Here is a 27,547-nt window from a genome sequence, read left to right on the forward strand (position 1 = left end):
AAAAATACTTTTAATCTGTTCATTGAACGACTGTGAATGTCATGGGGTCATATTTTACATTGTCATTGTTGTGCGAAACTGCTAATGTGCTATGTAACAGACTCCTTACACAAATAAACATGACACCAGAATAAAAGAAATTAAAAACAAGAATGGTCAAATCATGGAATGTTAAATGCATAAGAATGACAACATACACATTTCACTAATGACTGAAAGATGAACGAACATACAAATAATGAGGAAATTAACTTTTATCAAGTGTTGCTTGCTCTCAAAGGAGGTAGATATTTGCTGTCATTTACTAAGCATTCCACAATTTAACTTTTTTTTTTTGGGTCTAATTTTGGAACACAAGCTATCTATTTCGGACGCACAACACTAGGTAAGTCAAGTGTCGTCTATGCGGAAGCAAATCTCTCGCATATACACATAGATCAATGCAGCACACACAATGGAATCCCTTGTACTTTCTTATTTTATTGACACAGACAGATCGGTTTGCATTTTATGATCGAGGACGCTCCTTCTTGCCCTTGAAGAGAGCCCACAGGGACACGTTGGCCACCTTGACAATCTTGAAACGGACACCAGGAATATCTCCCACAGCATGGCCTTTACGACCAAATCCAGCAACCAGAACCTCGTCGTTCTCCTACAAGAGAAATAATAAAACAGTAAGTAAATATAGAAACAAACTAAAGGGGAGATAATCAACATACTCTATACAAATGATATAACAATAAGTTATATTTTAAAGAGTGAGCAAAAATCCCATACAAAGAAAGTGAAGGGAAAGAACTCGCACACACAGAGCCATATAATGGCTGAGAGGGTGACAAGACCTTTCTAATCTTTCTGAACACTTCTATAGGTCTTTTGGTTTTGCCTCAATAGCTTTCAACCTGCTAATTTTGGACACATGTGAGAGCCAAACATTTCCCAAAGAATGCATACTGGACATTCCTCTTCAAATGCACAGATGTAACAGCTTATCTGGCAGCACCTTTAGAGTGATTATCTAATTAGAGCGATTACAATACACTGTAAAACAACTGAGCTGAATGCATGACTCACCTCAACGTAGTTCAAGCAACCATCGTTGGGGACAAAGGCTGTGATCTTCTTGCCGTTCTTGATCAACTGGACTCGCACGCACTTGCGGATGGCAGAGTTAGGCTGTTTCGCCTCAACTCCTCTGCAACAAATATAATCCCAAAATATGAATCTATACATGAAAAACAAGGTGATGCCTTTTTTCTCTCAAAAACGTCTCCCTTTCCAAAGCTGCCATGACCTCAACCTCAAATGATCTGGCATTGCCGCAACAAATTTGGAAAAATCGTAAACTCTGATGTATACATTTTCTAAAGGAATGGGTTCATAGGGGCAGGTTTCATGGTATTCGGCCATTTTGATAGTCTCAGATTTGCTTAGTCTTTTAAATCCATATCTGTGAGAATCTGCTGTATTTGTTGTATTAACATGCAAACTAGTTGTTTAAATACTTTTTTGAAAACAAGAAGAGCAAACGCTCGATCGAGTCACTTTCGCAGTTCTGAATATTATATGAGGCATCAGATGGACAGGAAGAAATTGCTATTCACAACACAATGAGTCACGTTCACATAAAATTTGAGCCCGGTCACTTTTATAGTTTCCGAGAAAAGCCCAACGTTAAGTTGTGTGTTGCCGAACAGAAAAGGCTAGTTATCTCCCTTGTTTTTCTGATAACGTTCGTAAAAGGCTACAGATGTAAATACTTTGATGTAAAGAATAATCCTACAAAGTTTCAATCACATCCGATGAACTTTGTCAAAGATATAAAATGTCTAATTTTTCCTTTGACGCTGACCTGTGACCTTGAAAAAGGTCAAAGGTCAACGAAACCATCGTTAAAGTGTAGAGGTCATTGGAGGTCACGACTAAACAAAATATGAGCCCGATCGCTTTGATAGTTTCCGAGAAAAGTCCAACGTTAAGGTGGTGTCTACGGACGGCCGGCCGGACAGACTAACACTGACCGATTACATAGAGTCACTTTTTCTCAAGTGACTCAATAAAAGTTGAAATTTTTGATCATGTGTTTATTTATGTGCGTGTGAATGGTGGCGATCGTCAAAATACGGACGGATGAATTTACTTTTGCCACAGCATCGCTAAACAAAGAACCAAATTCCAACACACACATGCACAAGTATCAATGATGTGGTGGTTGAGAGTGCCAGAACACATTGAAATGATTGTTTTTCAACAACAATCGATATCCATAACACAAATTCTAACTTATACTAGCTCCGCAAAAAAAAATGTATGGGGATTCGGATCTCTCCGTGGGCATAGCGATGTCAAGAGCATCAAAACTAATTGTGATTTCACGGGACAAAAACACAAGTTTACCTATTTTTGTATACTGTAAATACAAGTTTGTGCACCCTTGAAGTGAGTTATAATGTTGCCGAGGTCAATTTGCCCTTGATCGACGCACGGTGACCCGAGTTTCAAAGTTGCGATCCAATCCGTCTAAACAATGTAGCGATCGCCACATTTTTCTTTTCATTCAAAAACGAACCGTTTGGGGAGGAAGTGACGTCACGGTGTTTTATGTTAACGGTCCCGCTCGACAGAAAAAGACCGCAAAAGTTTTTCATGTAAGAAAATCGCAAAGTAATTACATTTTCTGAGGTTTTCTAGTGTCCGTCTAGTAACAATCGCTACTCTAGCGATCGCCACTGAGTGTTGAAGTCACATTTAACTCCATTTTCGACTGTTTTAAGACACTATTTTGACGCTCAATCGTCACGTTTCAGTGTTGAAACACGTATTGTGCATTTGCAATCAGCCGGTGTGTCCAAACTGAAATGCGAGCGATGCCTCGATTTGTGGCGATCGCTCACGTGGTTGACGGACAGAAATACCTTCTTAGGGGGTAGTTACTCCTCCATACAATAATGGTGTTCACAAATGATTGCAAACTTGTCTCTTTATAAACTGTTCAGACATGTCTTCTCTTCAATAATTTTCAGTTTTGCTCGGTTTGTTAATCAGGAGCACCCTGCAGTAAATGTTTCATCTGTGACAATGCTCGAAATGTTAACGTAATTACAATGCCCATATCCTTCTCTTGTTACCTCATCTAGCCCAAACCGTTGAAGATAGAAAGAAATTTATTGAACAAACTAGATGCAAAACACCAGTATTAACACGTTTTGTTCTTACATGTATATGAAAATATTGATAGCCATGGAATGGTTTGAAAAAAAACCCGCTTTTTGCCTTCAAAACGGTCTAAGTCTGCCGGAAGTCGTCTTTTTTCAAACCATTCATTTGGGGATCAATATTTTGATATACATATAAGAACAAAACTTGTTAAGGATGGTGTGTTGCATATTTTTTGTTCAATAAATGTCTTTCTATCTTCAGTGGTTTTGGCTATATGAGCTATATGCATGCATAGGATGACCATATTGCTTTTTTGGCGTTTTCAGGGTATGCCGCTTTGCACCTGGTTTTTAGATATAAATAAGGACCAGGACTATAAAAAATTTTACTGTTTTTAGTTGTAACAAACTCACTTTGTTGGAAAAACATGTCCTTTGAATTGTGTGCCAACATTTATTTTGTAGAATTTGAGTGTGTAAATAGTAAATTGCTGAACACAATACTGTGAAACCTGCCTAGGCCAAAAAAAAAGTATGTTTCTGGTCACGCGACCCTACCTAGTTTTTTTCCGCCGACCCTAGACTTTTTTTTTTAAAAGCAAAAAAAGAGCGTCAAAACGAAAGTAACAGACGGGAGACGACACAAGGGGGATAACCCCGCATCCCTTTTGTTTTGTAATGTGTTGTCTTTCTCTTTGTATAGTAAGTCCAGTCTCTTTGCGTGACTTTTTCTTTATTTGGTTTTTAATGTCGTTTTCAACCGTTCAAGGTTATATCGCGACGGGGAAAGGGGGGGGGGGGGGGGGGGGGGGGATAGGGCCACTTGTTAATTGTTTCTTGTTCACAAAAGCACTAATCAAAAAATTGCTCCAGGGGCTTGCAACGTAGTACAATATATGACCTTACTGGGAGAATGCAAGTTTCCAGTACAAAGGACTTAACATTTCTTACATACTGCTTGACTAAAATCTTTACAAACATTGACTATATTCTATACAAGAAACACTTAAGGGTAAAAGGAGAAACAGAATCCGTTAGTCGCCTCTTACGACATGCTGGGGAGCATCGGGTTAAATTCTTCCCCCTAACCCGCGGGGGGTCTTTGCGTCACTGTATAGTTATTTTCTACCCTGACCAAAACAAAACAAAAAAAACAAAATCCCTACCTACCTACCCTATTTTTGGTAGCCATGTTACCAGAAACATACAACTTTTTTTTTGGTGGCCATATCAAACCGACACTGCATAACATGCACATCGGAGTCATTTATTTGCTTTGATCATCGTTTTCACTGGTCGACCACATTTCCTGTTTGTAAGCGAGAAGCAGGGCGCAACTCTTCCACAACAATGCTTGAAAATCCTGAAAAATGTCTATTCAAATTCACGGCACATGTTGGAGAAACAAACAGCGTGTTGACTGACAGAGGGTCTACAAAATGTATTGCATGGCAAGTAATGGGTACACATTTTAAACACAACAAATTTTAAACATTAAAACACAACAAATTTGTTAAAGAAGAAAAATGGACCAATCATTTAATATGTGCTACAGTGATTCCATCTGGGTCAGAGGTCAGCCGGAATTCAGTAGCAAACCACAGAAAATGTTTGGTCCATCACTCACTCCATTAAGTTTTTTCCCCAGGCCTCAGTCTTCAGTTATTGACGCAAACTTTTTTTTTAATAGCCTGTCTGACGGTCCGATATTGACATGTAGGAGGTCTGACAAAGTTTTCTACCAATGCATAGCTGCCAACTTTCCCCAGATAAAAATAGGGAGGAATGAGCGGCGTCGAGCCGACGGCGCGAAGCGCCTAGAATGCTAGGGGGGTCCGGGGGCATGCCCCCCCGGAAAATTTTTTAAAAAAAGGATGCAAAATGGTGCAATCTGAGGATTATAATTGCCAGTTTCTGGAAGCAAATTTTGTCACAAAAAAGGAAGAATGAGCTGGAGAGAGAGTAGACGTAGTGACTTACCAATGCACGTCAAGCTTCCTTCTACAGTATTTCATACTTCTTGACACTCACATCTTCCAATTAACCATATCCACATATCGAGACTCTGGGAGTTACTTCCCTTGTTTTAGGAAGCAAACACACACAAATGCTGCTAACAAGCGCTGTGCTTGGGGACAATGTAAAACGGATGATAGGTATCCTGAACGCTGTGTTGGCGTGAAATTCATCCCATTTGTGAAACCGGGAAAGCATCTGTACCATCTAGATCGCTGCCTTCGCTGGATAAAAGCCTGCAATCGCCCAGCTTACCAGTTGAACGTCAACACAATCAAGTCGTACACGTACATTTGCAGCAAGGTCAGATCTCGCACGACTTTGATTCAAGGCCTATTGCTAATTTTTTGATGGTTTGGTCTCAGTGTCACAAAAATATGACGATCTAATCAATCACTGATTTAAAAAACAAGTATGTTGCCCTATATCCATTGACATTCTTAGTGAAATAGATCTATTTGAAATAGTATTTCACTGCCCCGACCGGCGAACTTGTTGCCGGCTGTATTGAGCTTGTGTGTTCGTGTAGGCTTACTCAAAAAGTCAAAATCACAGTCGTCTCCAAAACAAGCAATAATCAGAGTTGGGGGGAAAACATTTCGTTTGTTCAGTTTTGTTTTGTTCTTGATAGTTTGTTTATCTCTCACACACACACACACACACACACACACACACACACACACACACATACATACACACTGAAACACACGCGCGCACGCACACACATTGCACTGACGTACGCGCACATACACACACCTACTGAGACTGATATGCCTAACATACACGCACGCTTGCAAACACACACACATAATACGCAAACGCTGTTTAATTTCCTCAATACAAGGCGAAAGGCACACACACACCACACACAAATAAACACACACACGCAGTCCCACACACACACACACACACAACCCTCACACACACAAATAAACCCACACACGCAGTCAACCCCCCACACACACACACAACCCTCACACACACAAATAAACACACACACGCAGTCCACCCCCCCCCCCACACACACACACACAACCCTCTCTGACACACACACCCGCCCAACCCCAGCGTCCAACTCAACTTTCACCAACAACCATACCCTACTCTCACTATCGCTCTCTCTCTCTCACACACACACACACACACACACACACACACACACACACACACACACACACATACATACAAACATACACAAACACACGCGCGCACGCACACACATTGCACGTACGCGCACATACACACACCTACTGAGATATGCCTAACATACACGCACGCTTGCAAACACACACATAATACGCAAACGCAGTTTAATTTCCTCAATACAAGGCGAAAGGCACACACACACCACACACAAATAAACACACACGCAGTCCCACACACACACACACACACAACCCTCACACACACAAATAAACCCACACACGCAGTCAACCCCCCACACAACCCTCACACACACAAATAAACACACACACGCAGTCCACCCCCCCCCCAAACACACACACAACCCTCTCTGACACACACACCCGCCCAACCGGTACCCCAGCGTCCAACTCAACTTTCACCAACAACCATACCCTACTCTCACTATCGCTCTCTCTCTCTCTCACACACACACACAAGCTCACGCAAGCACAGCCACACACACTCACAGCACGCGCATACACACACACTGACACACATCACACACAGCACGCGCATATACACACACACTGACACACATCACACACACACACCCACACACACCTTTCGCAGTTCGCTCACAGTTCTTCTCTTTTCCATTGTCGCCATCTTCGAAGCTTGCTTCGCTTTTCAGGGGAGATAACCCGTTTATCACATTCGCTGCTGACTTGTGGGTCAAGTCTATTGTGTGGGGGAAGATATCTTTTGCTATCACAGTTCACAACAGCACCAAAATCATAGTTCATGTTAGTTACTTCCTTGAGTTTATTTCACAATCCAAAAGTCACAACACACTACACCTTCCAGGGGTATGAAGGAGATTGCTGTTGCCATCACAGTTCACAACAGCAGACCTGGGAACCCCTTTTTTGCACTTGGAGTATTCTCAAACAAACTGAGTGTATTTTCAGAAAAATGAGTGTACTCCACACAACATTTGGACATCCATGATTCAAACATGCGTCACCGTTAATAAAGTTTACCAATACATTTAAAACATATGCTTCTTTCCTTGTTTACTGACAAAAACTGTAATTATGTGTCAAAATACTGGATCGGCTTCGGGATGTGCTTGTGAAGAAAAGTAGTCTTGGAATTTTTCTCATATTTTTTTCCCACTGACCCGGCCTACTGATTGTATTCAAGACAATCATGCGTACAAAATACGGCAAAATCATATGGAACCCCTAAAATGCACCTGGAGTACTTTAAAAAAAAAACACTTGTGTATTTTGAGAAAAACTTGTGTACACAACTTACTAATTTCACTGAACAGCTGTAGTACGTACTGCAAGACACTGTTGATACTGCGACTTCTGTCTTGTGTGTGGCGCACGTTAAATGTCTAAGCAGCACCGCCCTGAGATAATTCTCCGTGGATGACGTGGCAAACAAAGTTACGTTTTCTTGTTGAAGTTGTAACATGCAGATTTCAACTTTGACAGTTCCTGGGCACTGTACACCCTGTCGACAGGCATCCCTGGTCTGGACTTGACAACCATCAGACTGTCCATGGTCTCTGGCGTCAGGGAAGCCCTCAGGTCGGTTCGGTTTTTCCTGACACAGGAGAAGACGCGCTCACAGCCTGCATTGCTGTGTGGTATTGTAAGAATGCCAAGCATCACTATGGCAAGGTTCGAGAACAATGCAACACCAGCAACATCTTTTGTCTGTCCAATAGCAACCCAGGTTGCATCCATCCGTTCCTTCTGAATACTTTTGCCGTGGGGATGAAGTCTGCCATGCTCCGTGAACCGGCTTTCTTCGCCGATTCCTGGTCTCTGTGCGATTTTGACAAACAGAGCCGATCTATGTCGTATTTTCCCGAATGTGCGATCAAAAAGTCCATTTTGCAGTAGCTGCAGTGGGCGAAAGTCTTGCCAGCGTCCGAAGCCACGATGCCTGGGATTGATGCATATTTTCCAAGAAACTCCTGTGCTCTGACACTTTTTTGCTTGGCCACCGGTTGAAGAATTCCATCGCTTTGAGTTTGACGTCGTTTCGGCATGATTGATTATCGCAAATGGCGGAGAAATTTTGGCGCTTTCTTTCGACAATCTGTTCCGTTTGCGTCTCGGCACGGGAACGAGATTTGAAATGACGTCACGCTACAAACACATTTGCCACTGACCGAGGCTCATCGAGACTTCTAATCACGTGACGCGCAACGAGAGTTGGATACCGCCCTGAAATGGCCCTTCGTGGTCGGCTGGGCGTTAAGCAAACAAACAAACAAACGAGAGTTGGATACGGGTTTGTCAAAATAGTGGATCGACTTCGGGATGCATTATGCAGTATTAAAGTAGTATGATCGGATTTTTCTTTCAGCGTATTTTTTTTTAACCGGTCGTACTGAGCGTATTTTGTGAAACTAAGCGTACAAAATACGCCCAAAACGTATGGGTTCCCAGGTCTGCAACAGCATAACTGGCACGGATCAGCGTTCATAGTTCGAACATCGACGTCTGAAGCGAACAGTTGGGTAATCTTTCTCGTCTTCTCGACGGCTGTCCCCCGGTTCCGTTCATGTTTTGCTGTTCTTGAATGAGCTTCAATATCCCCCCGGCCTCCATCATATGTCCGATGCTGATATCTTCGCGGCACTTGGTGCAAAACGCGAAATGTATGCCGCGTCTTGTCGATTCGGAGATGAAGTCATATTCTTGTTTTAGGCGGGGAGCAGACCGGGTGCCTACGCTACCCTCGACAAATGGTTGTGTCATCAACGAATACTCTTGTTTGTAACTCTTTTGAAATTTTACAAGAACTTTCGGGCCGACTTTCGGCCGCTGGACCGTTGTTTTCTTCATTTTGTGGTCGTCTGCTGCTGCTTCTTCTTCTGCTTCTCATCCACATTCGACTGAAGCGCATGCGCTAGCCACAAATCTCGCCTATTCTCGTTTAGTTTCGATTTTGATCACAGCGTTTGTGTGACGAAGCCTCGCGCTGAACAAGAGTTCAGAAGTGAAACTACGCTGAGTACAGGCGCTTGAAAATACACTCCAGTCATTATATAACTATCAGACATGAGACCAGCAAATGTTCCAAAAGTAGGAAACTAAGCCGGGGCCCACTGGCAACGCCCCGGCAGGGGGTTCAGGGGGGGTAAAGCCCCCCTGACGGAAAATGAATGTTAGAATTATAAAGGCCATTTTGGGGCCTCTCCTGATAGCAAAAAATTAGATCATGCCTTTTTAAAAAGCTATAAAAACCACAAGAATAATATGTTTTAGCATTTTAAACAAAAGTGTAATTTATAACAATCACACACACACACAAAACTGACTTGAAAACTTTCAGAACCAACACATTTTTTCCACCAAGTCCGTATTTCACCACGCAGTGGCCGTTGTCGCACCACGTGCACACGGCCTGACCGGGAATGGATATCTTGGCGATACTGTCGCCAATGAGCTGGCGCCTTTCTTTCTTGTTGATAATGACAGTCACTTCTTCTGACAGCCAGTTGGCTTTCCATTTGTTTTTCACACTTTGGTCGTCGATCGTAAGAGCTTTCACAGCCGACAAAACAATACGGAATCCAGACGCCATGATGCTACCTTTTTCACATTCGGCGTTTGGAGATCGGCAGCCAATCAAAACAACCCGCAAACCCGCCATCGGTGAATAATTAGGCCTAGGCGATAATCGTCGGAGATCGACAGCCAATCAAACGCGACCCATGATACTGCTATGGGTTCACGCGAGTGCTGGGGTGCGAATGCACTGACTTCAGACGCAGACAGCTTCGGCTGAACGGTTCATACCACCACCACCACCCCCCCCTTTTTTTTCTCAACGAATTTGCATCGATCTCAAGAATGGTCTGTGAGCTAAGGAAAATATCGGAATTCCGATCAAATTCGGACCAGTCCCATGTCTGAACTATACTCGAAAAAAATTTAATCGGAAAACTTTTGTGCACTATTCGGGAAAATCCGGGACTGGACATAAAATCGGGAATTTCCCGGTTTTCTAGGGAGGGTTGGCAGCTATGCCAATGGGACAAAGCCATGCCATTCCGACTTTACATATTTTCAATTCAGGTCAACTTTGGATGGGAACATTGAACATTTTTTTTAATTTTCTGCAGACTCCTTTTAAGTCAAAGTGAAGTATCAATTCCATAAACAACTCCACACTGAAGCTAAATTGTGTACTCACACTTTTTCAAGAACGATGCCCTTAGCATGGGATGAGCCCTGGAAAGGGTTAGCCTTCCAACGTGTTCCCAAGTGAGCCTTTTTGTAGTCTTTGTCGTGCCACTTCTGGTCTCTACGGCGATCTTGCAGCTTGCGCGCAGTACGCAATCCCATGGGCTTACCTAGGAAGAAAGAAATGGTAAATACACAATGAATGTTTGCGCAAAGATGCAATTATTCAACACGTTCTGAGATTGAATGTGGACAATTGGCACAGCACTTGGTAAAACCAGAGGACTAATCAAAATGTAAAAAAAAAAAAAGACTGTGGCTATGGTTTTGACAGCAGGCTCATAGTTTTTCTTATCTCTGAAAAATCTCCATGAAGATTTAGACAGGATCGACGAAAGACAGCTGAGAAGAATAATGCCATTGACCAAAAAAATAAAGCTGTGGCGTAGCTCTAGTGTGGTCACAGGCGGAAGGTATCGTCCACTGGACTACTACTATCACAGAAAGACTACAAGGTACGTCACTCACCTTCGAGTCTTCTGTGTGCTTGGAGTCGCTTCCTGGGGAAAAATATTGTTCAAGACGGTTTGCCTCTTCCTACAGTCTGTGTAAGGTCAAATAAATACAGTTGAATGATTGTTTGAACTGTATGTACCTTTAATTTTCAGCTTCCGTCCCTTGCAGGTTGTTTTTAACCATCATTTGGACGAATCTTCGTTTGCGAGCCGCTAACTTCCACTCGGCGTCAAACTCATGCATCCGCACCGAATATGCATACCAGCGCTCATTGGTTAATAACAGGATATTCAAAGATTATTTTCCCGTGGTTGCTGCACAATATTTACATGTTTTAGACCAATGAGCGCTGGTATGCATATTCGGTGCGGATGCATGAGTTTGACGCAGAGTGGAAGTTAGCGGCTCGCAAACGAAGATTCGTCCAAAATAATGGTTAAAAACAACCTGCAAGGGACGGAAGCTGAAAATTAAAAGTACATACAGTTCAAACAATCATTCAACTGTATTTATTTGACCTTACACAGACTGTAGGAAGAGGCAAACCGTCTTGAACAATATTTTTCCCTAGGAAGCGACTCCAAGAACACAGAAGACTCGAAGGTGAGTGACGTACCTTGTAGTCTTTCTGTGATAGTAGTAGTCCAGTGGACGATACCTTCCGCCTGTGGTGTGGTCAAACAAAATTACGCCGGATTACGCGTCTTAACATGGCGGAACCGTAGCCACTGAGTAAAACGTGCACAGTGAGCGAGTATGTGTGATCATGTAGTGATGTAGCTGTAAATGACATTTAATCACCTGAATTCTCATCAAAATGCAAAATATGAACATGGCATCATGATCAACTTTAACCATACATTTGTTCTATCCACTCCAGATGCATGGCTCGTTCTATCTACTTCTGGGAACTAGTTCCCGACCTGTAAACTGAATCTAGTTATACTGTCCTACACTACTGTGACTACAGGAAATATAAAATCTAAAACAAGACATTCACATACAGAACTCTTAAGATGCCACCGTTACAAAAAAAACGAGCACATCTAGCCAAATTCGATCACAAGTTCCTTCTTCTCTTTCTTTTAAGAGTGGGTTGTAAACGTCAGACCATCCAATCCATGTTTTAGAAACCCCTTAAAAAAAATGGCCCCACGTGCAAAGCCGGGATCACAACTTTATTGTCCTCGTACAAAGTCACCAACGCATTAAATCGTTCTCGTGTGATTGCTCCCACAGGGACAGAATAATAAAGAATAATCTTATCATACGTAAAATATTTCATGTGACAAATAACATATGAAATGTTAGAAATTTCACGCAGCACATGTCACACAACGTACCCATGATGGCGTTTGTAGAGGAAAGGAAGTGGCTGGCGAGATTTCACGAGACGGAAACGATAAACCAGGACGGCACGTGACCTGACCACTAATCTAAAAATAACCAGATCTATAATGTGCAAGATGGCGACCATACATGCTTTGGTGGGCGTTCTGGCCTTCTCTATTGTTTTCGCCAGCAATGTACCAGTATTGATGTGGTCACCAGAGAGGTAAGGAAACGTCTTTACATTCTTGCAAATCTCTTCTTGTGATGACGGTGCAGATATAAATTGCGCTTCTTATTAAACGTTTGTGATGCAGCACTGTCTGAAAATAAAGCGGAAGTATAGTTGTCAGTAGTGAAGAAAACAGTGATTCTTAAATCTTATGCTGACTCGGTGACTGTTGGCAAATTTTATGACAACAGACATATCTCGTAAACTACATGATATCAACAATTTCCTCAACATAGTTGTTATCATTTGCTTAATTACAGTCTGCATAATATGGCAGTGCATAGTTATTAAAAACAAGAAATTCCTACGAGGTAGGAAAAACACCCCCGTCAAAGGGAAATAACCTTCTCAGTTGGTGGCAGTGACTGAGTGAGAATGGTTATTTCCCTTTGACCATTAAGATGTCCCTCTATAAGTCCTTGTATAATTTTAATCCACCAATAACTCCCTAACCGTGTGTGGCTACCAGTAAGTTCGTCACACGGTAGATTCGTCACCGGTCCCGGTAACTTCGCCACAGTAACTTCGCCACAGTAGTCCGAGCGCGGCTCTCTCTCTCTCTCTCTCTCTCTCTAGCTCTCTCTCTCTCTCTCTCTCTCTAGTGCCGATCGGCTTTTCTACTTGGTTTTTTTTCCTTCTTTCGTTTGCCGTGCGTTTTTAGTAGTTTAATTTGTTTTGCTTTTTATTATTCTACGAGATAATACTCACTAATATTCTTTTGTAGAGATTATTGTTGTTGTGTTTTGTTCATTTTATGACTGTGTCTATGAATTCCTGGCCCGTGAAAGATGGTCTCAGAATTGGGCATTTAAATATAAATCATGCCATAAATAAGCTGGATGAGGTAGCAACTGTTCTACTCAATTCAGGCAAATATTTTCACATTTTTGGTCTATCTGAGTCAAGATTAAACAGTAACATCACGGATGCGGAAGTTAAGATTGAAGGGTATAATGTCGTACGTCGAGACCCTACATCAACACGAGAAACTGGTTTGCTAGTTTATATTCACGAGTCTTTATCATTTCATAGACTTCATCACTTAGAGCAGCATTCAGTTGAAACAATATGGCTAGAATTAAAATTGCCTAAATCAGCACCAATATTGATAGGTTTCTGCTACAGGAATCCAGCTGAACATATTAACTGGTACGATAATTTTGATGATATGATGGACGCTGTCAGTCTTGAATCCAGAGAAATTATACTTTTGGGGGATTTTAATCTTGATTTAGTGAAACCCAACAAATGCTGGATGGAAAGGTTATCCCTGCATAATTTACAACAGTTAGTAACGATTCCAACAAGAGTTACAGCTACCTCATCTACGCTTATAGACCATATCTATGTGTCAACTCGAGCTAACATTATTGAAACCTCAGTTCCAAGTTTTAGCTGTAGTGATCATTTTCCAGTGTGCCTCACGTGGTCGAAAAAAGGGGTTAGAATCCCAAAACGAAAACATAAATTTATAACATATAGGTTATTTTCAAAACTTGATCAAGATTCATACCTTTCGGAACTCAGTTGTACAGATTTTGCAATGATCTATAATTATACTGACCCCGACGAAGCATTTGATTTATGGTACAACTTGTTTATAAAAGTATATGATAAACATGCACCATTTCGAACCTCTCGTGTGCAGCAACATCCCAAACCTAAGTGGCTTACAGACGACATTCAACATGCGATTGATTACCGCGATTTTCTTAAACGAAAGGGAAAAGAAGAAGAATACAGAAAACAGAGAAACAAAGTAACGTCCATGAAACGTGCAGCTCGTAGAAAGTATTACCGTGAGCTCGCTGCATCCAGTTCAAAACAAAACTCAAAAGCCATCTGGAAGGTGATCAACCAATTATCTCGTAAAGATACAGTAAAATCTTCCGTTATTGATATACCTGCTGATGATCTGAACATTCATTTTACTTCTATTGTTGACAAAATAATTACAACTGATAGATCGAAACAGAATAATCTGGACAAGTTGAAACAGTTTTGTGATTCAAAAAATATTACCCATAATTTAGACATTCCTCTGCTATCTGTTAGCGAAGTCTTCCATTATCTGTTGTGCTTAAAACAAACAGGTACTCGTGGTTTGGATAATCTTGATGGGAAAATTCTGAAGTTGTCTGCCCCTTTTATTGCAGAATCCCTTACATATGTTTATAATTTGTGCCTTGACAAATCCTACTTTCCCACCAAATTAAAGGAGGCGAAAGTAATCCCGCTATTTAAATCAGGTAGTTCTTCTGACCCCGCCAATTACAGACCAATCTCAATTCTTCCTGTTTTATCAAAACCACTTGAAAAACACATATTTACACACTTGACCACTCATTTGAAGAAATACGATCTTATACATTCCAACCAGTCAGGTTTTAGAGAAAATCATTCGTGCCACACAGCATTAACAAACCTTCTTGAAAGTTGGCTTAGTAGCATTAATAATAATCAACTCTGTGGTGTCTTATTCGTCGATTTTGCTAAAGCTTTCGACGTTATTAATCATGAATTACTATTAAGAAAATTAGTTGAATATAGAATGTCACCCCAAACCTTATGCCTGCTCTCCTCTTTCTTAGCTGGGCGAGAGCAGTCTGTCTGCGTTAATTCAACCGTATCCAGCAAAAGACCTGTGTTATACGGGGTTCCCCAGGGCTCTGTCCTTGGACCACTACTCTTTTCCCTGTATATTAATGATCTTCCTCTTAGTATTAATGAGAACTGCGAACTCTTTGCTGACGATACGACCCTACACACTACTGATAAAAAATTAGACAAAGTTTATTCATCGTTGCAGAACAGTGTAGATGATCTCATTCATTGGACGGAGTATAACCACATGAGTCTTCACCCTAAAAAGACCAAATACATGTTGATAACAACAAGACAAAAGAGACAAAACATACGAAACAATCCTCATTCCATATTAATTGGTAACGACGCAATAGAGGAGGTAGGAGATCATAAAGTTTTGGGAGTAAATATCGATAATAATTTGTCTTGGGCCCATCATGTTCGGTCGGTATGTAAAACAATGTCCAGAAAAATATATCAGTTAAATAGAATTAAACACTTTCTAGATCAGCACTCAAGGTTATTATACTTTAACGCATATATACAAACCATCACAGATTATTGTTCAACCATCTGGGACTCTGCCAGTGCTAATAATTTAAAACCATTGTATAGTTTACATAGGCGAGCGCTGAAACTAATTTTACTGAAACAATCCAGTCTTGTATTTGATGATTATAAGAAACTTAAGATTCTCCCACTAAAAGACAGATTTAAATTAAATGAAGGCGTGCTCCTTCACAAAATACTTTCCGGCCGTGCACCACGAACTTTCGTTGCAAACTTTAAAGTGAAACCAAACCGAAAGTTTAACGTCCCAATTCCAAGGATAGATCTCTTCAAATCAAGCTTAGCCTATTCTGGTAGCGTCCTGTGGAATTCTCTCCCGGAATTTGTGAGAGTCCCAATGAGTCTCAATACTTTCAAAAAACACCTTTCACTGTATTTAATGTTAAATTACGAAAAATCACAGTGATGGAAGACTTCGTTTGATTATATTTTCATTTGTCCAAAGCATCAGTGTTCATTATATCCACACAAAAACACTCAAATTAATAACACATTTACTCATGCATGTGTATTCAGCATTGTTTTCACTGCGTTACATATACGATGCTTTATATTTGTGTATAATATGTAATGTGTAAATATTCATATGTTGTTGTTTTTCTCTACCTTTTTTTCTACGTTAATATCCGTGTAAATATGTGATTAGATTAGTCCCCTCTCTGGGCGAGGGCTGGTTGAAAAAAAGCTCGTTGTATTGCTTACGCCACAACCCTCGAAAAATAAAATTTGATTTGATTTGATTTGATTTGATCTCTCTCTCTCTCTCTCTCTCTCTCTCTCTCTCTCTCTCTCTCTCTCTCTCTCTCTCTCTCTCTCTCTCTCTCTCTCTCTCTCTCTCTCTCTCCCACCTCCTTCCACCCCTCCCTCTCCTCACATTGAGTTTCTCTGCCTCCTTGACAGTGAGGTTGAAGTCGTGTGTGTGTTAGTGAGTGTGTGTGTGTGTGTGTGTGTGTGTGCGATGGTATGTGTGAGTGTTTGTGCGTGTGTACGTGCGTGTGTGTGTGTGTGTTTTACGGTGAGTGTGTGTGTATGTGCGATGGTGTGTGTGAGTGTTTGTCAGTGCCGTGTGTACGTGCGTGTGTGTGCGTGCGTGTCATGGATGTGGGTGTATGTACGTCCGTGTCTCTCTCTCTCTCTCTCTCTCTCTCTCTCTCTCTCTCTCTCTCTCTCTCTCTCTCTCTCTCTCTCTCTCTCTCTCTCTCTCTCTCTCTCTCTCACACACACACACACACACACACACACACTCTCTCTCTCTCTCTCCGTCTCTCTCTCTCCCCCCTCTCTCTCTCTCTAAAAAATGTGAACTCTTGAATCTCTCCCACAAATCAAACATCTGAAAGCATAAGCTCTTTAGCATAAACACCCGCCCACCCCTGCCGGTAACTTCGTCATAGGTGACGAATCTACCGTGTGACGAACTTACTGGTAGCCCCGTGTGTTTGACTGGTCCCAATTTTTGTAAGGACCGTCTCAGGAATGTATAGAACCTGTTCACCAAGTTTGGTGACGATCGGTCCGTTCATTCTTGAGATCTATATGCGAACACAAACACACAAACAAACAAGCAAACAAACAAACACATCGACCGAAACCTATACACACCCCTATACTGGGGGTGTAATAAATCGTAATTGAAATTTTGGAGTGCTCAGTAGTGAGACAGAATAGACACAAAATAGGGGGGGGGGGGTTACAGTGGTTCCGGACCACCCCCCCCCCTCCCCCCCGGCTGTCAAAACAAATTAAAAATTAATTCTAACTTTAAAGCCATATGTACTTGATGACTATACACGCTAATTGCTTTACCAACAGCTGGAGACAGACTAAATTAAGTTCCCTGCAAAATATTGTGGTCTAGGACCCCTTAAATGTTGAGATATTTGAATTTTCATTTTGATCTGGATCGTCCTATTTATAGATTTGGCAACACATGTAACGTTGATGCAAGGGAGAGAACACCGCGGCTTTGTTGACATCCTCACTTTTTCAGAGGCTAGAACAAGCTGTAATGCATGTATTATGGTCCGCGCATGGTGACGTATCGTCATTATATGGTCTTATGGTGCGTTTGACATCGATTGTGGGCAAACTACACTTTGTAAACACGGGAGTGCGTTAGTATGCCTTTAAAAGAAATAATGAGTGGCTGCTGACACCAGTTGATCATGTTTAAAATCAAGGATAAGCCATAAATTGTTCATAAAATAGCTAAAACTCTTCAGCTTCTTGCCCATCTACCCCACAAGGGGTCTACCCCAGATTGTAACCCCCCCCCCCCCCCCCCCCCTCTGGCTTAACTGCTCCGCCCCTGAATATATTGACACTGACATAATGCCACAAATTAAGCCGCTGCTGATTGGGACTTGTTCACTTATTAAGTTAAATTTGTCATTCCCAGACCCTGTGCCTGTGTGAATGGTGACATTCCGGAACTAATTTTCGGCAAACTTAGTTGTTTGCAGCAATGTATTTCAAATTTTTTTTTTCATTCTTTCTTGAAACTGTTACAGCATGATGCAAAATTACACTATAATAGGTTATGTATTGCTAATTGTTATTGTTACACTTTCAGGCCCCTGAGTGACCTGCCTCAGGCCCCAGCAGCAGACAGTGTATCCCAGGACACTTTCCACACAGAGTACCTAAAACCTCTGCTTAACAAAGGGTCCAATGTACTCGTCGCTTTCTTGCAGGACAAGGTATATATAATTAAGTAGCAAGATTTTGTCAAATGTATTTGGTACGGCACAACTGATGTGGACTGTCAAGTTGATATTTTGGAAGTGTGCGCTACTGCTGGTGCTACTGCAAATGCAGTTGTATCTTTATAAAAGTAGAAGTAGAACTACATACAGTATAACTCATACTGTGATGAGAGAGCACCTCCGAATTAGAGAACGCTTCCCAATAATGAATAAAGCAGTGTTGTTGCCAGCCTAAGAAGACGATAGGTCATTTGGACCTCCCTAAAAAAACACCCAATAGGTCCAAATGTCCTGGCTTAAAAAAAACAATAGGTCCAAATTGTACCGCCATACCTTTGATACTTGCAATGCAAAATAACTTACAGTCCGGAGTTAAATCTATCTTTTTACACAAAAATGACAATAAAGCCATTGAATAATGATAACACTTTATTATCTGATTCTCACAGAAATTAGTGTATGGCGCTCATTTGCTGATTTTTGGCAGTACACATTAAATGTAATATATAAACTTAAACAAAAAACTTAATAATATGAAGTTAACATTGCTAGACTTACAACTGTTTGTGCCGTTTTCGGTAAATAGGTACAATTTCCGTAAACGCAGCCTCGAGTGTCAATGACGACTAACACGGACTCTTAGTGTGGCAGTCAGCACGGTAATTCAGCCGAGTCTTCAAAACTTCAAATGGTCAACCGAGACGGTAAATCGTCATAAGCATAAGCTAATCGAGACAGTGAATCTCCAAAGATTCTTTAGATAGTAAGCCGAGACTCTATTCGTCATAGTGACGTCACACTGTAAATGTCGATGACGTAATTTTTGTAACCCTGTCTCTTGTCTAGGAAACACGAAGGTTTGGAAAGTATTTCTTATAAACATAATATTATTGCTAAGAGTAAGACCAGCGATAGTGGCATGAAGCGATGTCAATGATTAGAATTGCTTCATGATTACTAACATTCTCGTCCATTTGAGAGCAATGTAACCTAGGTATCGATTGACGACAGACAACAATCGTCGTAACGTAAAACCAACGATCAGTTCCAGTCTGAGTGGGCGGTTTTGTGTATGACTGGTTCCTTTTTCCCCCATCATTCACTGATTGAGGCAGTCAAACTCTGTTTTCAGGGGAGTCGTAGGTACAACTGAACTACTGTATTGACAGATTAACAACTAGGAGCCTTGCAGACAAATCGTAGTACTTTAAGTATTTTGTTTCTTCTTGCTCTAGTGACTCACTGACTACAAATTGACAGCAGCTAAAACATGTGTATGTATGTAAAGTGGCGTCCTCCAAACTTAAAACGATAGGTTAGTTTTGTAGCTTAGGCTGCTTTGGGAATGTTTGTGTTTGGGTATGACACACTGACATAGTGATTTGTTCTTTTAGCTCCATGTAAGTGACATCTCCAAGTATGCTGATGTCTACAATGAGAACAGTGATGGTGGCGCTTTCAAAAACATCAAGGTAAGTTACAGCATCTGGAAGTACTGTGTGCCTTTGTCATGATCTGTACATTTGCTTTGGTCACAAAACCCACAGGTAAAATTATAGAAGTTCAGGTAGTACACTGGATCAAAAGGAAGTAAACCTGGGCAAGAACCACAAATACAGACATTTTTATTAAAACTCCTGATGAAAAATATCAGTTAAGGTTAAAAATAAAAGTATTTGAAAGTATGGAGCCTTTTTCATGCTCAGAGACACATTTCCTCCCCCGCCCCCTGGCAAAATGGTTTAGAAGTGAGGGTGTCCTGAAAGAGAAATGTTGGTAAATGTACAGGCTTTATCATTTATGAGAAGGAATTCCAAAAATAGGGTCTGACAAGGGGGAAGTCTACACATGAAGGCTCGTGTAAATGGAGGTCTAAGTGTAACTGAATTCCTAATGGAGTAATGTCAGATGAGCAATAGGTCTCAGCCAGGAAATGAGAGCAGGTTACTTATATCTTATCCGTCTTCTGTTGCTGTGTCTACAAACAGGGTCTCCTGGATGATAACTTCTCCTTGGAGTTACCACAGGTACTGAACTCCCATCTGGCTTTGGACGCCCTGCGCCAGAACTTTCCTGGCACTGTTCATGACCTGGCGTCTGCCACTGACCTCAGTGGCCTTGACCTTAGCGGCAAGGGCAACTACCTGCTTATTGTGCGCCTGACCCCAGTGGCTGGTGCAAAGAATGAAGAGGCCGCCATCTCTGCAAATGGTGATTCTCTTGTCTCTTTCTTGTTGACGTTTTGGGTTGATTTGTGTGAATTTGTTTGTGAAGGTTCGAATGTCTTGGTCGCAAAAACATAGCAATGCTACATACCATAAAAGGACGCCCTTGGGACCAAAAACATAGCAATGCTTCATACCATAAAAGGACGCCCTTGGGACCAAAAAAAGAAGTGTCCCTACATTGCAGGTTGCCTTTCAGGACAGGTATACTTCAGTGAAGTTGGCAGGCAAAAGGACAACAAGGGGTGTCCTCTCATCAGAGGGGTCTGTATTAATAAACAATAGTATTAGCAGTGCAAGTGTCACAACAATTAACACATTTCAAATTTGATATTTTGTTCCAAGGGTCTTGTAGTTTTTAGTAGAAATTGTACCAGGTGAAATTGTGTGAGTTATCGCCAGTGTTGTTCTCTTATGACTTTTCCTTTCAGTAAAAGCGTTTAAAAGTTCTGTCTCGGCAGTAATGTATGCAGATCCTGCTGTGATATTGCATTAAAAGGTCTGCCGAAATATTGATTTAAACGTACCTAACCTGGTTACTGGTGTGTTTTCTTTTTATTTAAAAGGTCTGCATCTGATTAGATTACAGAATGCACATTGATGGTGTTTGTTCATACGTACAAAATATACTGACATGTAGCGGGAACACTACCAGTTTTCAGGAGTAATGTTGTGGTTTGCTCTTGGGGAATTGTGCTAAGTAAGTTAATCACTCAATTCAAGTTTTATCAGGGGTTTGTCATTGAAGGCTCAGTCGATATGAATTTTGGCATATCAAATTCTCGATATGCGTTGTGATTTAACTCGTAAAATCTGTTGAATGACACTGACAAAATCTGTACCCATCGTGAGATCTTTTATTCTGCAGATGAGCTGGTTGGTCAGGTTTCTAACCACCTAAAGAAGAGAAGTGTTCAATACACTGCGCTGTACACTGCTGAGACATCGGAGGCTGTAAGTATTCGTGTTTGCTTTTTGTGTTGTTGATGATACGCTTGTCATCTTTTTGCTTTTCTTCATTAATAAACATTTCACGAGCAGAGCATACGTCCCATTCAAATCACACACAGTTTGAACGTTTGCTTCACTGTGGCTGAGTCATTTGTTTTCTGTTTCAAGAGAAAGATTGTACTCAAAATGAGAGTCTTACCATTGGTCTTACTCGTACAGGGATACCTGCGATAAAAGGACACCCTTGGGACCAACTAAAAGTGTCCCTTTATTGCAGGTGGCTTTCAAGTATATTTTAGTAGAGATGGGACAACAGAAGGTGTCTTTTTCTGGGAGGTGTCCTCTCATTGGAAAGGTCTAACATCGCATGTACCACTGTAAATATTGAAGAAAACTTTTTTTGATGATAGAGCTACTGAATGACTCGTCAAAATATCACTTTGAAACAAATAAGCATGCATATACGCAGAAAGATGGCTAACTCTGTTTCAACATCATATTGTAACAGAGGGAGAAGCGGGACACACGCAAGTCCAGGCACCTGCTGGCCACAGCTGACCAGAGCCAAGAAGGTGCTTTCTACAATGTCAGCTACGGCAACGGCACACTGTATGCGTACCTGAAATCTGTCAGTGTCTGCGTCCTGCCCAAAACTGACCCCCCACCCACCGCCTGCAGTGCCAACTTCACTGTGCCTGCTGACAAGTTGCTGACCAACAGTAACATGACGGCTGTCATGGGTGAAAACAGAACTCTCACGTGAGTTTCGATGCTCAAATTGGTCATGGCATCACTGTTGGTTTGGGGATTTTAGGACCAAAAGAGAAGAATGCAAATTTGAATGCGCAAGATAAGGGTCTACTCAGAGAGAGAAAGACTGGTATGCGATTTGTGCTCAAACTGTTAATGACAGCATTGTGAATGTTAGAATTTTCGGACCATAAGATAAGCATAAATACAGATGCGATATTAGTCTAGTCAATCAGCAGATTTTTGGCAACATTTCAAAGTTTCAGATAGCATTTATTTTTAGATCCCTAGATGGCATGATTTTGCACTTTTTTTTTCAACAACATAATTCCATTAAGAGGGAGGGGCGGGGGGATAAGTAAGGCAATAAGTAATGAGTAAGGCAATAAGCAATATTTGGGCGGGGATATAGCTCAGTTGGTAGCCCGCTAGATTTGTATTCAGTTGGCCGCTGTCAGCGCGAGTTCGATCCCAGGTTCGGCGGAAATTTATTTCACAGAGTCAACTTTGTGTGCAGACTCTCTTCGGTGTCCGAACCACCCCCCGTGTATACTACATTGGGTGTGCACGTTAAAGATACCACGATTGACAAAAGGGTCTTTCCTGGCAAAATTGCTTAGGCACAGTTAATAATTGTCTACCATACCCGTGTGACTTGGAATAAGGCCGTGAAAGGTAAATATGCGCCGACATGACTGCAATCTACTGGCCGTATAAAATTTCATCTCACACGGCAACACTGCAGAGCGCCTAGAACTGTACCCACGGAATATGCGCGATATAAGCCTCATTGATTGATTGATTGATTGATTGATTGATATTTCACATGTGTTCTTCTGCAGCATTCCAAACATTGAAAATAGACTTGGCAAGAGAACCATTCGTTAGAACAGAGGCAAAAAGACAAGTAGAAATGTTCTCCAGCTAGATGTATTGGTTCAAGTCAACCTGAAAAATACAACTTGACAGGGGTGGTAGGTTGAAGTCCTTGCATATATATATCATTGTAGTCCCAGCAAACCGTCAGGCGCAGTCCAAGCTCTCATCTGTGTGGAGATGAGGCATGCTTGCTTGAGTGAAACACACACATCACTCACAGATGGAGCGTTTGTGCATGTTGATAAAGTGTATGTGACTTTTAAGCTCTAGTTTGTTATCTGTTTAGACGGGCGCTGTGGCGGGGTGGTAAGACGTCGGCCTCTAAATCGGAAGGTCGAGGGTTCAAATCCCGGCCGCGGCCGCCTGGTGGGTTAAGTGGGGAGATTTTTCCGATCTCCCAGGTTAACTTATGTGCTGACCTGCTTGAGGCTTATCCCCCTTCGTGTGTACACGCAAGCACAAGACCAAGTACGCACGGAACACGAGTGTACGTGGGAGTTTCAGCCCACGAACGCAGAAGAAGTTACCTGTTTCACAGTTACGTTAAACAGTGTGGTGTCTCTGCTATAAAGCATTGTTGACAAAAGGTGAATATATATTCTTTTTTTCAGGGTTACGCTGACCATCTTTGGCATAAGTCCCAACTCTACAAACTTGAATTATACCATTTCCATCAAGTGAGTTCAGTTTTACAGATAACATTGAGAACAGTCTTATTCCACTCTCAACTGCTCAGTTTTAGAACTGCTCTTACCTAAGTGATTACTTTGATCACATATTTTTTCTTTGGATGGTTAGTTATGGATGCACACTTTCTGACTCATGGGATAAATCAGAGGAGTATGGTCATTAATGTGACAACTGATCACTCGTAACTGCCAAAGTTATTTTGTTTGTTTGGTGCTTTTGTCTTTTTTTTTAAGCAGAAGATTTAAATGATGTGTTTTTCTTAAAATCGTCCAGTTTTGCTGCCCAGCTGTTGAAATCTTACACAGCTGTAGCCTTGCTAGAATTATATCACTGTCTAGAAATTTGAATCACTGTCTAGAAATGTTATGTGGAAGCGATGGCTAGTTTCTGTATGTTGGAGGATTTAAGTGACACCCCACTTTTAAGACCAAAAAAACCGTTAGAAAGGAAGGTCTTAAAACGTGGATGACTTATGGTGGGACTTAAAGGAGGGGTCCCACTGTAGCAGGGTTTAGGAGGGAATTTGCCGATCTTGAACAAGCGGTTTTAATCTGACAGTGGAGTTTTAGTAATGTTACAATGTATTACACTAGAGACAACTGTTTTACAGGTTCCCCTTCAGGCACTGGTACGACCGTTGGGAGATGGAGGCTGCCATGCTGACCCTGAAGAACGGCTCCGAGCTGGTGAACGACGATGACATGCTGGTGACACGGGGCTATGATATGGTGGTGCCTCTCCTCTACTCCTTCCACTGCTCCTCCATGCAGTGGTACGTCTCCACCAAGGCAAACAGCTCGCAGACCCAGGTCACCCTAGGAGGCTTTCAGGTGAGGCTCATTGGTTAAACTAGTCCGTCGGCTCATGTCCATTTGTTTTTCATTTACACAGGTATATGTGGCTTTTTATTGGCCGAAAATTGCGTGAACCGTGTCCTCTGTATGTTAGAGAAGCGCAACTTTCCAAATCAGAAACAAGGAACCCTTTTTTGTGGCCTTACAGAAAAGCCCCTTTGACAAAAAAACACAACTCCGAAAAATATGGCAGTATGACAAAAAATCTTAGCAATAAGGAAGTGTTAAAAGGGAGTTCTTATGTAATTATCTATGATGACTGTTTGAAAGTTTGCAGGATATGTTCCATCCTGAAAATGGAACAATAATAAGAAAAAGCCATTAAATATGGTAGAAACAAACAGAGAAAATATGTCAATAAGATGTACACAGTGATTTGTAGCTCATCAGCATAGTTGTCTCCCATGGTCCAGTAGTACCCAAGAAAAATGAAAATAGTAAAACTTGCATAATAAGTTAGTGTGCTCTGAAGAGTGGTGAAAGGAGCCACTGATAGACAGAGAATAAGAAAGATCAGAGTTACATTGAAGGTTGCTTGCTTAATTGGTTTGCTTTCCTTCTTGATTTGGCATACATTCACTGGGGAAACGGGCATTTTACATCTAAACATTGGTTTTTGAACAGAGGGGGGCATTTTAGTATCATTTTGTTAATGTCCATATCTTGAGGCATTCTTCAACAAAATGTTTCGTTTGTGCTTTTCAGATCCAGCCTTTCAACACAACAGAGGGGTTCCGGCTGTCCCAGGACTGTGTGGGTTGGTTCTCCACTGCCATCTGGATGGCCCTGGTGCCCGTGGGCCTCAACATCATCATCCTGCTCTTCGGCATGTACATGCTGTCCTCACTCACCACCAACGACCGCTTCGACGACCCCAAGAGCAAGCCCCTGAATATCAATGCCGGCGAGTAGACCTGAATGATCAGCTTATCTGCTACAGGGGCGCCCCCTCCTTTAAGACTACCAAATAAATCAGGTCATCAAATGAAGATAGTCTTAAAATGGAGGTTTATTTGCTGAGGCTATGAACAGAAAATCTGAGACAGTGGAGGCGAGAAGTCTTGAATTGAGTGATCTGTTGAGACCCCCTTACCTGTAATGCCGCTGACTAGAAGTGAATGATTAGCTAAGCCACTATTGTGAGGAAAGGCTTGAAAGAGAGTGAAAATCTTGAAGAGAAGTAAAGAAATTCTTGCTCATGATAAAAGAGAAAAAATGTGTCTGTGATTCTGTGTGTTGTATGTTTTCACTATTCTCATTGTACGAATCGTTTCAAAGAAAGCCCCAGAGCTATTGTTCACAGCTTGAAATGAAGAAGTTTAGTGTACTTTCAGTTCTGCCATGCGTAACCCTTGTGGTTTATGTTGCTACAGTTTTTATCGCCCTTCTTGTGGACAGTTGATTAGATTAAAAACTACACAATCTACTTACACTTACAGCTTTATAATTGCTCTTCTTCTTCTTCTTCTACTTTTTACATTTAGTCAAGTGTGTGTGTCTGTGCGTGTGTGTGTGTAGAGCGATTCAGACCAAACTACTGGACCGATCTTTATGAAATTTTACATGAGAGTTCCTGGGAATGATATCTCGGGGCGTTTTTTTCTGTTTTTTTCGATAAATACCTTTGATGACGTCATATCCGGCTTTTTGTAAAAGTTGAGGCGGCACTGTCACACCCTCATTTTTCAATCAAATTGATTGAAATTTTGGCCAAGCAATCTTTGACAAAGACCGAACTTCGGTATTGCATTTCAGCTTGGTGGCTTAAAAATTAATTAATGACTTTGGTCATTAAAAATCTGAAAATTGTAAAAAAAAAATAATAATTTATAAAACGATCCAAATTTACGTTCATCTTATTCTTCATCATTTTCTGATTCCAAAAACATATAAATATGTTATATTTGGAATAAAAACAAGCTCTGAAAATTAAAAATATAAAAATTATGATCAAAATTAAATTTTCTAAATCAATTTAAAAACACTTTCATCTTATTCCGTGTCGGTTCCTGATTCCAAAAACATATAGATATGATATGTTTGGATTAAAAACACGCTCAGAAAGTTAAAACGAAGAGAGGTACAGAAAAGCGTGCTATCCTTCTCAGCGCAACTACTACCCCGCTCTTCTTGTCAATTTCACTGCCTTTGCCACGAGCGGTGGACTGACGATGCTACGAGTATACGGTCTTGCTGAAAAATTGCATTGCGTTCAGTTTCATTCTGTGAGTTCGACAGCTTGACTAAATGTTGTATTTTCGCCTTACGCGACTTGTTCTTCTTCTGCTTCTTCAATCTGTTCCTATCATTCATTATGTTGATGTTAGTGGTAAGTGAAAATGTCCTTAAATTTTGACTATTGATTCTAGAAGAGGTGTGGTATTCACATTCATTCCAATTTTGTCATTGAGTCATTCCTTTTGCAAATAAAAAATGTTTTAGAAGTCAATAACAGGCTTATCTCTCATATTTTGAGTATGTGCGTGTTTGTGTGTGTGTGACTGTCTGTGTACATGAACAAGAGAGTGCGTGTGTGGGAACGTCCCACTAGTCCGAGGGTTCACTAGTCCGAGGGTTCACTATTATAGACACATGATTTTCCAGTTATTATACCGCCCCTTATAGGTTTCACTGTGTCTGTCTGTCTCTGTGTGTGTGTGTGTGTGTGTGTGTCCGCAAATAGATATCTCATGTTTGAGAACCGATTTCAATGAAATTATGTGTGAGGCTGTAGTACAGCCCAGGCT

At 41.3% G+C, this 27,547-nt stretch overlaps 2 protein-coding genes across 2 annotated transcripts; one reads left to right on the forward strand and one right to left on the reverse strand.

The window, feature by feature from the left end:
- Positions 1-460: 460 nt before the first annotated feature.
- Positions 461-12,492, reverse strand: LOC138964059 (small ribosomal subunit protein uS12). Its single transcript, XM_070335947.1, has 4 exons — positions 12,373-12,492; positions 10,524-10,683; positions 1,078-1,198; positions 461-655 (listed from the first exon to the last, which is right to left on the reverse strand). The coding sequence occupies exons 1-4, from the start codon at positions 12,374-12,376 to the stop codon at positions 509-511; spliced, it is 432 nt and encodes a 143-aa protein (XP_070192048.1). The 5' UTR covers positions 12,377-12,492; the 3' UTR covers positions 461-508.
- LOC138964057 (V-type proton ATPase subunit S1-like) lies at positions 12,436-27,252 on the forward strand. The gene is made up of 9 exons (XM_070335944.1): positions 12,436-12,584; positions 18,319-18,445; positions 19,846-19,923; positions 20,440-20,662; positions 21,545-21,630; positions 22,136-22,386; positions 23,868-23,933; positions 24,557-24,776; positions 25,506-27,252. Exons 1-9 carry the CDS (start codon positions 12,487-12,489, stop codon positions 25,710-25,712), a joined length of 1,356 nt encoding a protein of 451 aa, XP_070192045.1. The 5' UTR covers positions 12,436-12,486; the 3' UTR covers positions 25,713-27,252.
- Positions 27,253-27,547: the final 295 nt, after the last annotated feature.

The sequence above is a fragment of the Littorina saxatilis genome, linkage group LG4, assembly GCF_037325665.1.
Source record: "Littorina saxatilis isolate snail1 linkage group LG4, US_GU_Lsax_2.0, whole genome shotgun sequence".
In the NCBI taxonomy this organism is placed as follows: domain Eukaryota; kingdom Metazoa; phylum Mollusca; class Gastropoda; order Littorinimorpha; family Littorinidae; genus Littorina; species Littorina saxatilis.

Excerpts from the sequence above, each read along its gene's own strand:
- LOC138964059 (XM_070335947.1), bottom strand. Across the intron at positions 1,199-10,523 it reads GGCATCGTTCTTGAAAAAGT|AGGAGTTGAGGCGAAACAGC; the intron begins GTGAGTACACAA and ends TATTTGTTGCAG. Across the intron at positions 656-1,077 it reads GTTGCTTGAACTACGTTGAG|GAGAACGACGAGGTTCTGGT; the intron begins GTGAGTCATGCA and ends TTTCTCTTGTAG.
- LOC138964057 (XM_070335944.1), top strand. The coding sequence starts at position 12,487 with ATGTGCAAGATGGCGACCATACATGCTTTGGTGGGCGTTCTGGCCTTC. Across the intron at positions 19,924-20,439 it reads GCGCTTTCAAAAACATCAAG|GGTCTCCTGGATGATAACTT; the intron begins GTAAGTTACAGC and ends GTCTACAAACAG. Across the intron at positions 23,934-24,556 it reads AATTATACCATTTCCATCAA|GTTCCCCTTCAGGCACTGGT; the intron begins GTGAGTTCAGTT and ends ACTGTTTTACAG.